The 14,972-nt window shown below is 31.5% G+C and overlaps 1 protein-coding gene across 1 annotated transcript in view; it reads right to left on the minus strand.

Annotated features, from left to right (window-relative positions):
* The window catches only part of LOC127703872 (SLIT and NTRK-like protein 3), a 36,889-nt gene extending 22,127 nt beyond the window's left edge, over nucleotides 1-14,762 (minus strand). The window contains exons 1-4 of the mRNA XM_052207948.1: nucleotides 14,711-14,762; nucleotides 8,359-8,538; nucleotides 4,778-4,849; nucleotides 2,293-2,364 (exon numbers count right to left, since the gene is read on the minus strand). Of these exons, the coding sequence (XP_052063908.1) occupies nucleotides 2,293-2,364; nucleotides 4,778-4,849; nucleotides 8,359-8,538; nucleotides 14,711-14,727 (341 nt within the window). The 5' untranslated portion in view covers nucleotides 14,728-14,762. The remainder of the gene's footprint in view (nucleotides 1-2,292; nucleotides 2,365-4,777; nucleotides 4,850-8,358; nucleotides 8,539-14,710) is intronic.
* Between the last annotated feature and the right edge of the window lie 210 nt (nucleotides 14,763-14,972).

Genomic DNA, 14,972 nt, shown 5'->3' on the forward strand with positions numbered 1-14,972 from the left:
GAAAAGCATTAAAAACCGAAAATTCCAACATATTACACCAAAAAGGTTTAGGAAATATACAAAGTTTGATTTTAGAAGATCGATATTAGAAATTTAAACGAATTTTTTAGAGTGTTTTGCAATGTTTTCAAATTTACAAAACCAGTGAGAACAAGTGCTCCCAAATTACAAAGGAATATAGTTCAAAAACTAATTCACGCTTATAAAAATAAGAAGATATGGTTTGATTGCCAATAAGACAACGTACTACTAGATCAAATGACGTGGATTTATGCTGTTACATGTCCTTCAAGAATGAAAACAAAATAAGAACTAACTGTAAAAATCAGGTGCAAATTGCTTAACTTAATACAATAATGGAACACGATAGATATATTGGCGTGATAAGTGGGGTTCATTGAAAATAAATGCATGATTGATATCACTCCACTTTTCAAATTATCCTCCACTTTAACATTACCGTATGCAATTTATCATTAAATTATTCTTGTTATGAGCAACGAGAAGGATACTTGAAATTACCTGCCCTACAACAAAACCTAAATTCCTTGTAGACATTGGGACAACCGTTATCGAGAAAACAAAAGAAAAAAATTAACAATCAGATGTAGAGTAAAATGAATTCGAAACTTCCATCTTTCATTTGAAATATATACATATCAGAGTAGTATGTCTGATTTTATGAATAACGTCAATAAAAAGCTTGTTACATCGACATTAAAAATCTTTGCTGCATATTGATTAAACAAATTCGAACACAAATATGCTTGAAAAAAATATATGGTAATTAACCAAGATATTAGAGTGTTCTTGTAGTACTTCGTCAATTCTTTTAAATCTACCTATTTTCAGCAATCAGATTTGCAAGCGATTCGGTATTATTATTCTAACATTAACTTTCATTATAAAATTGATGTTTTTATTTGCTTATTTGTGGTAACGAAATACAAAATTAGTATCTATGGAGGTTACAAAATAAATGAAAATAGTTTAACAAAACAATCAATATCTGATAAAAGAAATTGTAGCACGTTTTTGGAAAAAAATAAAATAACAAAATTACCAAACTCCAAGGAAAATTCAAAACAGAAAGTCCCTTATCAAATGGCTAAATCAAAAGCTCAAACACACCAAACGAATGAAAAACAACTGTCATATTCCTGACTTGGTACAGACATTTTCTTATGTAGAAAATGGTGAATTAAACCGGGTTTTGTAGCTAGCTAAATCTCTCACTTGTATGATAGTCGCATAGAATTCCATTATATCGACAACAATGTGTGAGCAAAACAAACAGACATATAACAGGTAAAAATTGGGCCACAGCAGTCAACATTGTGTTGTAATTACCATAAAACAAACACATAAATCAACATAGAAAAACAAACTGGTTTATAGACACTCTATAGACAATGCACATAAGCAAAAATTAAAAACAAGAATATAAAAAATAACCATAGCACAATAACACAATGGCGGGATGTATAAATACCGAGCAACGCCACAATGATATTACCAAAAAATGGACTTAACAGTAAAGGTAAAGAATATACAAAGGCACATAAAAGAGAAAAGATCTTCTTGTTTTTCTGATAATGTTTTTCAAGTTTTCTCGATGTTTCAGTTAGGTATGTGTAGTATACATATAGCGGGAATTGACGTGTTCAAGGGACTAAACAGCGGATATGACATAATTCGATGTAATTGAAAATAATAAAAAAAATATTTGCATCGCAACATTTTCAACAAATTTAGTAATACTTCACACAAAATTAGATGAGCCTGTGCTCTCTACGTCTGCGATATTTAAAGGAAAATATCCGATTTAAAAATGATAATTTGTTTATTATTACATGTTGGTGTCACAAATTATTTACCAGAATTGTTTTATTTAATTTTGTGTTTTGTTTTAAGTTGTAAAGATATAATTTCTAGCGAACCAAAACTTTATAGCAATTTGCAAATAATATTGACAAATAACATAAGTCAGTGCTTAAGGGCGATAGTTTTGGCGAATTGATTTCCCATTGCATATATTCGTTTTGGTTCTTATAGCTCAATTTCTTGGATTTCTGTGGGTTTTTTTTTTGGTTATTTTTCAATATCATGTATTTTTAATGCTTCTACTTGTTTTAAATTTTCTCTTCGCATCTTTTATCTGATCGACTGTATTCGACATAAGAAATTCAACATTCTTATGTATTTTATAAAGCAAAATTATATGATCGGTAGCTATCGCGTTTTTTATAACGTAGAACAATTAACAAATATAATAAATTAATTGTAACTTACAAATGTCGTAACCTATCTAATAGAACAAACGACTTTTCCTCGATGTTTTCCAGTTCATTTCCATTAAGGTATCTTTTAAAAAAAGAAACATAGAATTATTCAAAATTTTATAATATGATAGATAAGTCTATCATAGGAGAAAATTGAAAACAGTCGACTATTCAGAAGAAAACAATACAACAGATTAATTCTGAAATATTGATAATATAGATTTAATGAGCCCACTGCATGTCGAAAAATCAAATGTGTTCTATATATCTTTATATGTGCTTTAAACGTATCGACGACACACCTTTCATGTTCACCACAAATTGGTTGACCACAGTTTAAGATCTTTAGTTACCAAAATATGACGCACAAAATTTTAATCCTTGTATCTATGATGAGTTTATATATGTCTGATTTGTAAATTTACCAATTGTGGCATATTCCAAATCGTGAGATTTGGTGGAAGGGATTCGCATGACTGGTAATTAACGCCTGCATAGGAGAAGACGCTTCTTTTGGAGTTTATGCAATTCCTATAGTTTGTGTTTACCTCTATTTGTATCTTTTTGCTCAAATCGTGAGTTTTGAACATTGCAAACTAAAACTGCTTTTCCCAACCTGCAGCAAAGTAGTGTAGAGCTATTGTGATCATCTCATTCGGTTCACAGACGAGGTTTAAGATCTTTAAACTATTGTTTCCCCACTACAAATGCATATGTCTTTTTTCAGATAAAACCCTCCCAATGGTTGTATTTTGTCGTAACGTGATACGTTCTTTTATTTATGCGCTTCCGTAAAGTTGAATGACCGATATTTGATATTCCAGTTTAATCATTCAAAATCTAGTACATGTAGACACAGAACGATTCAGAGAATGTCATATTGTATAGAAACTTTAGTTAAGACTGTACGATGCCATTCGATAATATGCCCGTTTTTGCCAGAAAGCAGATTGAATTTATTTAGATTCACTGAAGAATCATTTGACAATGTGTCACATTGTTATCACTACGCTTACTAACATGCTAGATTTCTTAATACGATATTAAACAGCCATCAATCAGAAATCGTGGGAGAACATGTATGTTAAGGAATTTCTGTTCGGAAAACACACTCTTGAAAAATACTGAATTATTATGCGATCCTTACACAAAAACTGTTTAACAATATGTTATAAGGAAGAACCACTGAAATCGACATTTCATTCGTTTTATGGTCAATATCACGAACTGGTTATATTTAGATACCACTAGGTTTGTCTGATCTTTCATTTTATCTGTTGTGTCCTATTCCCGGTTGTGGCATTTTGACTGAGTGTTGATTAATAATATGGCGTGTGGTGAATGCATAGCAGGAGACGCGTCTGGTCTCGCCTAATTAAAGGTTCATACGATTCCCTCAGGTTTTTTTGTGTAACATTGATTTGTCTCTCCATACAATGCCATAGTCGTTTTACGGGATTTGAACATTATTAAACTTCTGTCGCCTTAATTTGTTATCTACCAACTGTCATTTGCAGGTTTTGATGGAATTTTTGGTAAGAAAATAAGCTTCATCTAAGTGTTCTTGTCAATTGGATTATCTGTATGAAACGGGAGATTTGCAATGATTGCTGTTGCGAAAAACTATCCACCAAATGCGCAGATCACAATACAAAAATTTCAACAATATCAATCAGTACAGATTAAACGGTTTAGTGTGCAGATGTTATGAACCGTCTGACAAAAGCTTGACCTTGAACACTGCAATGTGTGTTATTCGCTACTCGAACTAGTATTATAAACAATTCGGTCGATGTAATCACAACATTTTTTTATACGTTTAATTCGGATCGATTGGATAACAAGGAGGCGCACGTCCAACGACGGTACCTTATGTAAGTACAGTAGTTTATCGATGTGAAATCCACCAAGAAGAGACAAATCTATGTTCAAACCAAAAACGCAAGGAAATTACATGAACAGCAAAAAGTGGAGGACTAGTGCATCAGCAGAATAAACGTCTTCTGCAATACGAATCTACACTTAGTCATCATTTCACAATCGAGAATATGACTCAATTGGTAAATTCACAAGTCAGACGACTAATCTGGTAATTAAAGATCCAATAATGCTAACACATGTAGCTAGTGAGTTAAAACACGTATTGGTCAACCATATCGTAATGATGACGTAAAACGTTAATAGTATCGATATCATATATTCTTCCTGATAATTTCGATGAATCAGTTTAGTGTTGGTGAACCAAGTTCCTTACTAAAATGAAAGCCGATGTATTATTTGTTATTTCAAATGTTGAATGCATATATGAACTGCATTTCTGATAGGTAATTATGTTTTTCAATGTTAAATGCATATGTCTGAGTTTATGCGAGCTTAACATAACACAAATGAGTATTATAAAATCGACAATTTTTAGTTATAAAACTTACTTGAATAAAAACCATCACATTGATGCCATTAATAAGATATTATATCCCACGTATCTGTTTACTTACAAGAAATTAAGTTCAGGAATGTTGAAAAACGTAAATCTCTTTATGTTTGTGAATTGATTTCTGGTAAGGTCACTGTAAACATAAAAATAAATGTATATATATTATCTAAATGAGTACAAGTCTAGGAATTGTAAAACGTATTTAAATCAACTGTGAGCCACTTTTCACTAATGATTCATCCGCTAAAAGTATTCTTTCAACAGGAATGGGTAATGGATGTAAAAGTACGTCTCTATCATTGTATATTTAGAGATAGCTTTCTGTAAATTTCAGAAAGACCAGATTTGTATACTGTAATTGTTTTCAGGAATTTGGAAATGTCTATGAATTTCGCGTGTAAAAGTTTAGTTGAGGTGATGTCAGTAAAATCGTTTACATGCATGTACAGTTACAAATACGGGCAATATTTCTTCAAGTGTTTTTTGTGCATGTAAATTAAGTGTGTATTTGCATATTTGTTTTCACAAAATTGCACCTATCGCAAATTTCGTTAAAATAAATACAATGCGAAAAAAGCAAATATTATACAGTACCTTGATGAAAATGTGACGGCAATTAAAATATGTGGAAGAACACGGGTAAAACAGTATAATACTTACTTCGTAAAGATTGTATAATGATGGACAATGTTAATACCTGTATACGGGATCTCTATACATCTTATTGTATACAGCATGCGATAAACGAAATACAACGGCTTTGATTTATTTATTTCCAAAGGATTTTAAATGATTTGCCCAATCACAACAATTATGAATACTTAAGGATCATATTAAATACAAATATAATAGATTTCAAATTACAAACATACTGAACCATGGAAAGAAAAGCTTTTATATAAATTAAATAGACCGAATTAAAAGAGATCTACTCATGACCCTCATTTTGTTATAGTATCGTTAATGAATTTTTGCCCTCGAAATTCAAATCTTTAATTATATTTCATTGTCAATAAAATAAGTTAAAGGTATAGCAAGTGTGGGTACAATTACTATAAATAGTATTGTGCGATACTTTTTCCGTTTTGGTATGAACGGGGAATTAAACGTGTAAGTTGAATTTTCAAATTCAAAGAAGATTATGGCAAAAAGGTCTTAGGCGTTAAAAACCCATTGGTGGCCTTCGGCTGTTGTCTGCTCTATGGTCGGGTTGTTGTCTCTTTGACACATTCCCCATTTCAATTCTCAATTTTATTTACTTTATAACATTTTGTTTTTCACACGATTTGGCCTATATGTAGAAAGACATCAATACAGACACCAACCAACCAGTAACTTGTGCCAATATTTTTGTGTTTACTATATTCGAAATGTTGTTATCAGCTTGACTAACAATTATATTTTAAAAGACTACCGATAAGATTACAGCCCTTAGTCATAGCAAAGACAAAGCAATGCCTCGAACTGATGTAGAAATTTTCAGCATTTTTTGTTTATTTTTACGGGCAATAATTTTAAGACAGGAACTGCACCTTTACTTGGAAAACTGAAATAAATATTATCTAGTATATGTGATTCGGTTTCTGGTTAATTTTGAACGAAAGAAAACGGATTCTCATTCTCGAATTCCTTATTTATATCAAGTTTCGTGATTGAAATAAATATGTGTAGAGTGATTATGTTCTTGAATAGAGTTTTATATTCATAAAATGATAGTGATTGAATTCAATTATGGAGAAATAAATGTAATCTATGTCATTTTTTATATTTCTCTAATTTATTTTTGTTTTGCAGGAGGAAGAAATGTAGGGGACACAAATATTTTTAAATTTCTTTTTTTTAAATTTAATCAAACAACATTTTTTGTTTTGGTTGGAGTCCTTTGATATGTTAAAAAATGTGTAAATTTTTACTAAGATTAGATATGGCTTCCCGACAGGAGTGCTCCAGTTTGCAGTCTTAGTACAGAAAATCTATCTAGTAGAACCAAAAACAATCTTCGCCTGAAACTAATTGACACGACACCACCCCCACATCTGCAGTCATTACGAAAGAAAAAAAAAACTGACGCGTCACTCATAATAAATTATTCTCAGTTAATATGATCAAGAGCAACGGTAACACTTTTAACCCTGATCACTTTGTAACGGAGTTTAAGTTCCTGAATAATGCTCTAGCTGCCAGGAGCTTCATATATATAGTGATTATAAAAAAAAAAAAACTCCCAACAGAATTCCGAATGAATAACGGCTTGATTTTAAAAAAAAATTAAATAAAAAACTGATATAACTTACAGTAATAAACAACAACCAGAACCAATGTTTATTTTTGAAAAGCAAAACAAAAGTATTTTTGCTATACAATCTCATATAAAGCAGACTTATAATTTTGTACGCGCGTTCCTTTTACATAAGACTCATCATTGACCCTCACATCAGAACAGTCAGACTTCCAAATCGAATACAAAGTTGAAGACCATTTGAAAAGCCTAAAATTCAAAAACATGTGCCAAATAATGCTCTGCCAGTATATACCCGTGGTTGAAAAATCCTAGTGTTTCGAATAATTTAACATTCTATCAACATTAAATTTACAGAAAAATGAACATATCAATGATACTCCATGTCAACTCAAAAGTGCTGACTACTGGTCTAGGGAGACACTCAATGACGAGACGTCCACTAGCAAAAACTCATAAATATATCAGGCTTAAAATTTTGGACACAGGACGCACGTTTTGTCTTCTTGAGGCTCAAAATTGATTATCGAATAAAAAAGATGCCATGCAAAATCAAACACAAGGTTAAAGAGCTTTAAAAATCGGATATTCCAAAAATTTGTGTCAAATATTGTTAAGTCAATCTATACATGGGGTAGAAATTCTAAGTGTTTCGAATATTTTAACATTTTATAAACAGTACATTTACAGAGAAATGAACATATTAATAGTATATTATGCATGTCAACACAAAAGTGCTCACTACTAGGCTTTTGATATCCCCGAAACTTACACCAGCAGTATCATCGACCCAGTGGTGGTAAAAATTCACAAAAGATACCAGGCTCATAATTTGGTATAAATAAAGCAATATTAAAATTTACAAATGACCAAAAAGTCGTGTTTTTTTTTTGACTAATTCGGAAAGCTTTCAGTATCCACAGTTATAAATCAGGAATTTTAGAAGCAACAGTACATCGTCAGTATACTCTGCATTTTATTCACCAAAGACACTGGCAGTTGAACATGGGTCCTCTTATATTTTTGGTCAGGCTTATGGTAGTTAATCTTTAGTATTATAAAAAGGAGGCAGATGATACCAAGGGGACATTCAAATCTCATAAGTCAAAGAAAATAAGAAAAAAATAAAAAATCCACAAAACACTACATGGAAACATAAAGAATCAGCAATACAAACCCCCACCAAAACAAGATGTAACCATTGGACAACTAATTTTTTTTCGCCTTTTCTTTTGGTCATGGTATTGTATATCTATCTTTTTTTCGATTTTAATTCATTGATCTGTTTCTTCTTAACTTTTATTGCGAAAAAATGATCATCATTTTTCATTTTGTCTGAAGTAATTTGACATTTACAACTACACATTTATGGATGAAAGACTGAAAAAGAGAAAATATATTACATCTTATATGAATCACTTGGTATGTTTGGTATAACAGTAAGTCCTTGGTTAGTGCAATTTAAAATAACTCCTCGCATGATTGTATTACATGTACACTTATTGGGACATGATACAACCACAACAACAGAAACTGTGATGATAAGTAGAACAACTGCTATATTACAGTACATCGTATTCATTCTGAAAGATAGAATTAAATGATTTAAGATCGTAAAAGGTGCATCAATGCATGCACATATTATTGAGATTTGTATTCTAAACAAACGTATCTTGATCTAAGACAACAACATTAACAATATCGAAAAAATAATGATGTTTTGGCTCTTTCAAAAATAAGAAAACAATTAGTATGCTACTTGCAATGATTATATGATTATGCGTTTTACAAAACCGATTATATGTTGTAGTTTTTCCCGTACAATGTTCGATTCAAAGTTCCAATACTGTAAAACATTAGTATTCAGTCACTAATTCTACTGAACCAAATGCGCATTTCGACAATCAAGGTCTCTTCTGGCACACAGCTCTGATCTTATATTGTCTGTAGTTCCTCTGTATATGGCTATCTTTTTTTACTCATGTTGCAATGTAAGACAGTTTATATAAGAGTTCTTCGACTAAATGAATTCCTGTTTACTGATTATGTACTTGTGATCCTTATTCAACAAGTCTATATTTTGACTTTCAGTACCGTTTCCATTTTCTATTTTTTCTTGTTTTTTTTTTTAATTTCAATAACTATGATATGAAAAAAAGGAAAAACTTCAAAATTAATCACATATTGACAAATATCCACATGCTTTTTATACTCTTCCAAAAGCCCAAAGAATTGAAAAGCTTTTATCTGCAAACATTTAGGAAAACACAAACACATTATACCGACCACTCAAAACCACCCAGACACAGATAGGACAATCACACTAACAATTTGAAAATTAACGTAAAATTTACGAACTCCCTTGAATTAAACAACTATAGACAATTTATCCCCACGGTCTAAATGACAATATCATGGAAGGGAACATATTTAAAATTTTCCCTGTTAATATCATACATAGTGATGATAAACGAGGACGAAATGTAATTATAGGTATCATGACACACGTGGTAATCGCATTCGATAAAATAAACACATTATACACTTTGTGATATCTTACGTGCTTATCTATAATAAAAAAAAAAAACAGTGATACATCAATTGTTATGAAATCTTGGTCAAATACCTATTGAGGAGCTACATGCTATCATCTAGGAATGTGATACAATGCTATTCTTTCGTACACTCTTTAAGTGAACACGAATGATAAGGCAACTATATAAACAAACAAAAAATATCAGCTTATCTAACTTAATCTATTTAATTGAGAATATTGAATGGACGGCATAAAAATGGTCTTGCTAATGGTTTTACATTTTGTGGCGCGAATGGAATGAGCGTTATAGACTACCTACTAGTCCCAGTGTCACTTTTCCAGATAGTGCGTCAACTTAGTGTGTCTAATTTTTCCGACCACGCAATTTTACATATACAACTTTTATTACTGTGTAACGAACGAAATTCAGAAGGGTTTTCGGATGGTTAAAACGGAAAGAATCTGTCGCAGGATAAATTTATATGGAATGATGAATTAAAAGAACAATGTAGAGAGTATTTACGTATTAATATGGACAAGATAAATTTGTGTCGTGAACGGTTGACTTTGATGGTCAGCAATTACTCGACAATTCGTTGGCCGAATTCACTAGTACGTTAAATGACATTTTGGCACCATTTTTTAAAAAGAGGACAAATTATTATAAATCTTGCAGATCTAACATTTGTGATGATAAACCTTGGTTCAACGCCCAGTGTAAAGACTTTTATCGCCGCTATATAAACTGTTTGAATATATTTAATAGATCAAAATCGCAATTTAACCATAGTAATTAAATCCAAGTGATAAAGGATTATAAAACACTAGAACGTCGCTTGAAACGTGAATATATGCGCACTAAGGGAAACATGATTAACATGATGAGACTTACAAACCCTAAATTATTTTACAAGAAATTTAAAAGGAAAGCGTCTTCTAAACATGCTGTACCATTAAAGTTGTTCCATGAACATTTTAAGTCATTGTGCTCATCAGACACAGATGCTGTATTTGACGACAGCTTATTGCGGAACACCAATGGTGAATGCGTCTTTGAGGAACTGGATAGAGAAATTACAGAAAATGACATTTTGAAAGCTATTCGTAACCTAAAACGGGATAAAAGTCATGGAGTTGATGGAATTCTTAACGAATACTTTATTGAATACAAGGAAGTGTTCATGCCTGTATTGCTGTACATTTTTTATGGACTTTTACAGTCCGGAATTTTCCATACTGATTGGGCTAAAGCAATACTTATACCTATATCCAAGAAGGGTAATGTGCTTGATCCGAACAACTACAGAAGTATTAGTTTAGTCAGTAGTTTTGGAAAGTTATTTATGTCCGTTTTAAATCAACGTTTGATAGACTGGTCGGAAACGTTTGATATTGTGACCGATGCCCTGTTCGGCTTTCGTCCCGGTCTGGGTACAGTAGATGCTATTTTTGCTCTTACATTATTAATTTTCAAATCTTTATCAGCCCAAAATCGTTTTTATTGTTGTTTTGTAGACTACACGAAAGATTTTGTAATTGTTCAAAGATATATGTTATGGTATAAACTATCAAAAATTGGTATTCAAGGTAAATTTTTAATGGTAATCAAAGCAATGTATTCTAATGTCAGTACTTGTGTAAGTGTTGATGGGTTTAATTCTGATTATTTTACTAATGAAGTAGGTCTAATGCAAGGTGAAGTACTATCACCTATATTTTTTTCAATGTATGTCAACGATTGTGAAATGGCTTTTATAAATAGTGACTCTATTCCTTATGAGGTAAAGGAACTAAACTTATTTTTATTAATGTACGCTGACGATATGGTTATTTTTTCAGAAACTGTATCTGGTTAACAAACGTTATTGATACTTTGTACGATTATACCTCCAAATGGTCACTTAGTGTTAATATAGCAAAAACGAAAATTATTGTTTTTAGAAAGGGTGGAAATTTACATGACAATGAAAAATGGTATTATAATAACCAGGAAATGGAAGTTGTAAATAAGTTTAGTTATCTTGGTTAATTGTTAAATTTTAATGGCAAATATAATCTGTTACAGCAGAGACTATCAGAACAGGGTACAAAAGCTGTTTTTGCCTTAAGGAGAAATATAAAAGATATTTATATGAATTTTGTAACTTTACTTTCACTTTTTGATACTTATATTAACAGCGTACTTTGTTATGGCTGTGAAATATGCGGAGCTCATAAGGCACCAGCTAGGATAGATCTGGGCTATTATAAAAATATTATGAAAGTAAAAAGCGCTACTAGTAATGTCATGGTGTACAATGAGCTAGGTAGATTGCCATTATTGCACACCAGAAAATGTAGAGTTTTTAAATACTGGTTTAAGCTGCTATATACCACAAACTGTATTTTGAAATATTGTTCCTGTTTTTTATATGATGATTTGCAAAAATGTCCAAACAATAAGACAAATTTTACTAAAAATGAGCTGCTTAGTATAGGTTTAGGGAATATCTGGTATAATCAAAGTTTATTTTTAGATAGTAAGCTCTCCAGTACTTTTTACTTGATAATCAAACAGCGTTTGTTGATTGTCTGAAACAAGATTTTGACAGCCAATTGAGTAATTTAGTTAAATGTTCAAGTTATAGATATATGGTTCAAAATTTTTGTTTACAATATTACTTATCATGCTTATGTAAACCAATACCAGTTTTTTAATAAGACATGTATTACCAAAATAAGACTTAGTAGTCATGATTTAGCTATAGAATGTGGACGTTATTCTGCAATTCCAAGAAGTAAAAGACTCTGTAGTTTTTGTAAAAATGACATTGAGGATGAGATACATTTTAAAATGTTCCACTTATCCAGTTTGGATCTTATTTCATTAAACCTTATTATTGGAAAAAAACCTTCTATGTATAGATATATACAATTAATGAGTTCTAATAATCTTAGAGAATTATGTAATTTGAGTAAATTTATATTTCGTGCACAAAAATTAAGATCTAACTTGTTGTAATATGTGTCACACTACCTTCTGCTATCTATGTATACTGTGTGTAGTTTATATGTTGTATGCCTATAGTTGTTTTGACTTTAGTAAATAAAGATTATTATGATTAACCCCAAGTGTGACCGGGGAATAGAATTACGGTCATTGGTCTTCCTCCGACCGGCAGTACAACCCTGGCCAAAGCGGGGTGTCCGTTTGGCTGTGCGGGATGTAAAAGTTTGCAGCCACGTCCGGTCAGAATGGGGACGTTAAATCCAATGTCTTGTGTGAAGAGGATGCCACGTTCTTTGCACGTAAAGAACCCTTGCAACAACTCCTAGAGGGGTCCGTAGTTGGGCAGTTGCAAGGTTAAATTTCTGTCCCTATCCAATATTCCCTCATTTTCCCCGTGGTAGTTCAAATTTCCCAGACCTTCATCCCGGACGGCCTCCATTACAGGACCTACCTATTGTATTATTGTATTTATTGTTAAATTGTTCTCGTCGCGAAATATCATGAAATATTTGCCACTGGACGTTTAACAACCAACAATCAATCAATCAACTTATCTAATTACATATTTTGACTCTTCAATTCGAATTGTTTATACCTACCATTTTGATACCATTGAACTACCCATTATTTCGTATACTTATATAAAAAAACCAGCAGAAGTTTAATGATGCTTCAGTTAAATCAGACGTCAGTGTAGAAAGTAATGATCATTTAATATTAGACTGTTAAACAACGTTTTTAAGATGTGACCCCTCTGGGCAGGAAATTACAAAGGAGCTCAACATAATTCAAAACCTAGAGATTATAAAATGAAAATAACACTTGATCAGTTTCGTGCATATAGAACGCTTTTCTGGATTTCATCAGGAACGCTAAAATCCAAACATTAGAAAGCTAAGTATGTATAAAACCAATTTATCTCAAAAATATTTAGTGCAGACTGGATTTTCTGTTCTGGTTCAGTAGCGGAAAGGCATCATCATACGCGTCGTGTCTATTTATGTGATGTTTAAACTGAAAATGTTTTAAGAAAGACATATCGGTGCGGCGTTGAATGTTATTTGCGTGTAAAACTAAATCGGTAGGAAGTTATAGTTGATGCTCAACATAATCCCTTTAGGTAAAACTTATTGGAATAGAGGCATTAATTTCTTCTTTCAAACGGTAAAGGTTTGTGTTAATTTGTTTTACTCTGTGTTTGGTACATGTAGCTATATCGTCATGGTAGCTTTTGGTAAGCAAACTTTTAAGAACATATCATGTGTTGTTCCTTGTCGCAACTAAAAAAAGTCGTCGACGGTGCCGTTTGATATATATATGTCCTCTGATTTTTTTACATTGAATTGAATATAAGGTGGAGTAACTGAGTCATTTAGATCGTTAAAGTTTCTTAGAAACATAAGTCCATTATTATAGATTTGATATTGATTCCTAGTTGAAGTATAGTATGGTAAGTAAGCCTACAACAAAAGATTCTCAATTCTACATTTGATGATATATATCTAATCGGCTACGTATCAATTCTTTTCACAAGGAGATCTCTGTATTTTAACAGGGTTCTTGTACTGTGTTTTGGTAACTTATTTGTACTCATATCAAGCATTATATTGTTGAGCTCTCTGAGCTAAATGCAAAATCTCATCAAAAGAGGTAGCAGGATAATACTAGGGCTTTGTTTGTGTTAGAGTATATACAGACAATTTGAATTAAAATAATCTCGTCTCGAACCTTAGTATGGGCTGTGTGCATGATTTTATTTTCCGCACAAATGACATGTAATGTGAAGACATTTTCTGTCCAAGACACAATAAAAATTATTTATTTAAATCTAATCATAACGATGTTTAAATCTTAAATTTAAGCTTTAATCATTTACATTTATAAATATGAGCATGCATATATTTGACAACAGTAAGGAGGTCTTTCCGTACGAATGCTTTGTGTGTGGTTTCGAGAACGAATCCCCTATGCCCCATTCTCAACTTATTAAATCTATTTAATTATTTATCTTAATAGTAGCATGTAGATCATATGTATGAATTTACTAGAAATAGACAAATAATTTTACATCATTACCATTTCCTTTTAAACAATTAATTTTCCTACTTTCTTGTTTTTTTCATCAATTACACACATTGCCTTAGTATAAAAGATGAAATGAATATAGAACAAAAATATCCTTGTAATTCTGTAATATAAACGCATTTCAGATTTAACCGTAAATACATACCTTCGTAATGTTTCCATAAACTAGCTATAGCGATTATTTGGGTCGTATCCAAAACTTGAAGCCCGGTTATTCATTTCATTTTAACCACGAAATACATTTGTTTACAATCTTATTTACAATTTTTTGTTTTGTTCAAGGTTAGTTTTTTTTTAATTTGAGGTTATTTCCCTAGTTGTCGATTTAAATATGATGGGATTTGCAATTCAAATTTATTAACAATTATCAATAATAAAACTGGTTAAACCTTCAAAATACACTTATC

The sequence above is a fragment of the Mytilus californianus genome, unplaced genomic scaffold (assembly GCF_021869535.1).
Source record: "Mytilus californianus isolate M0D057914Y unplaced genomic scaffold, xbMytCali1.0.p SCAF_53, whole genome shotgun sequence".
NCBI lineage: Eukaryota > Metazoa > Mollusca > Bivalvia > Mytilida > Mytilidae > Mytilus > Mytilus californianus.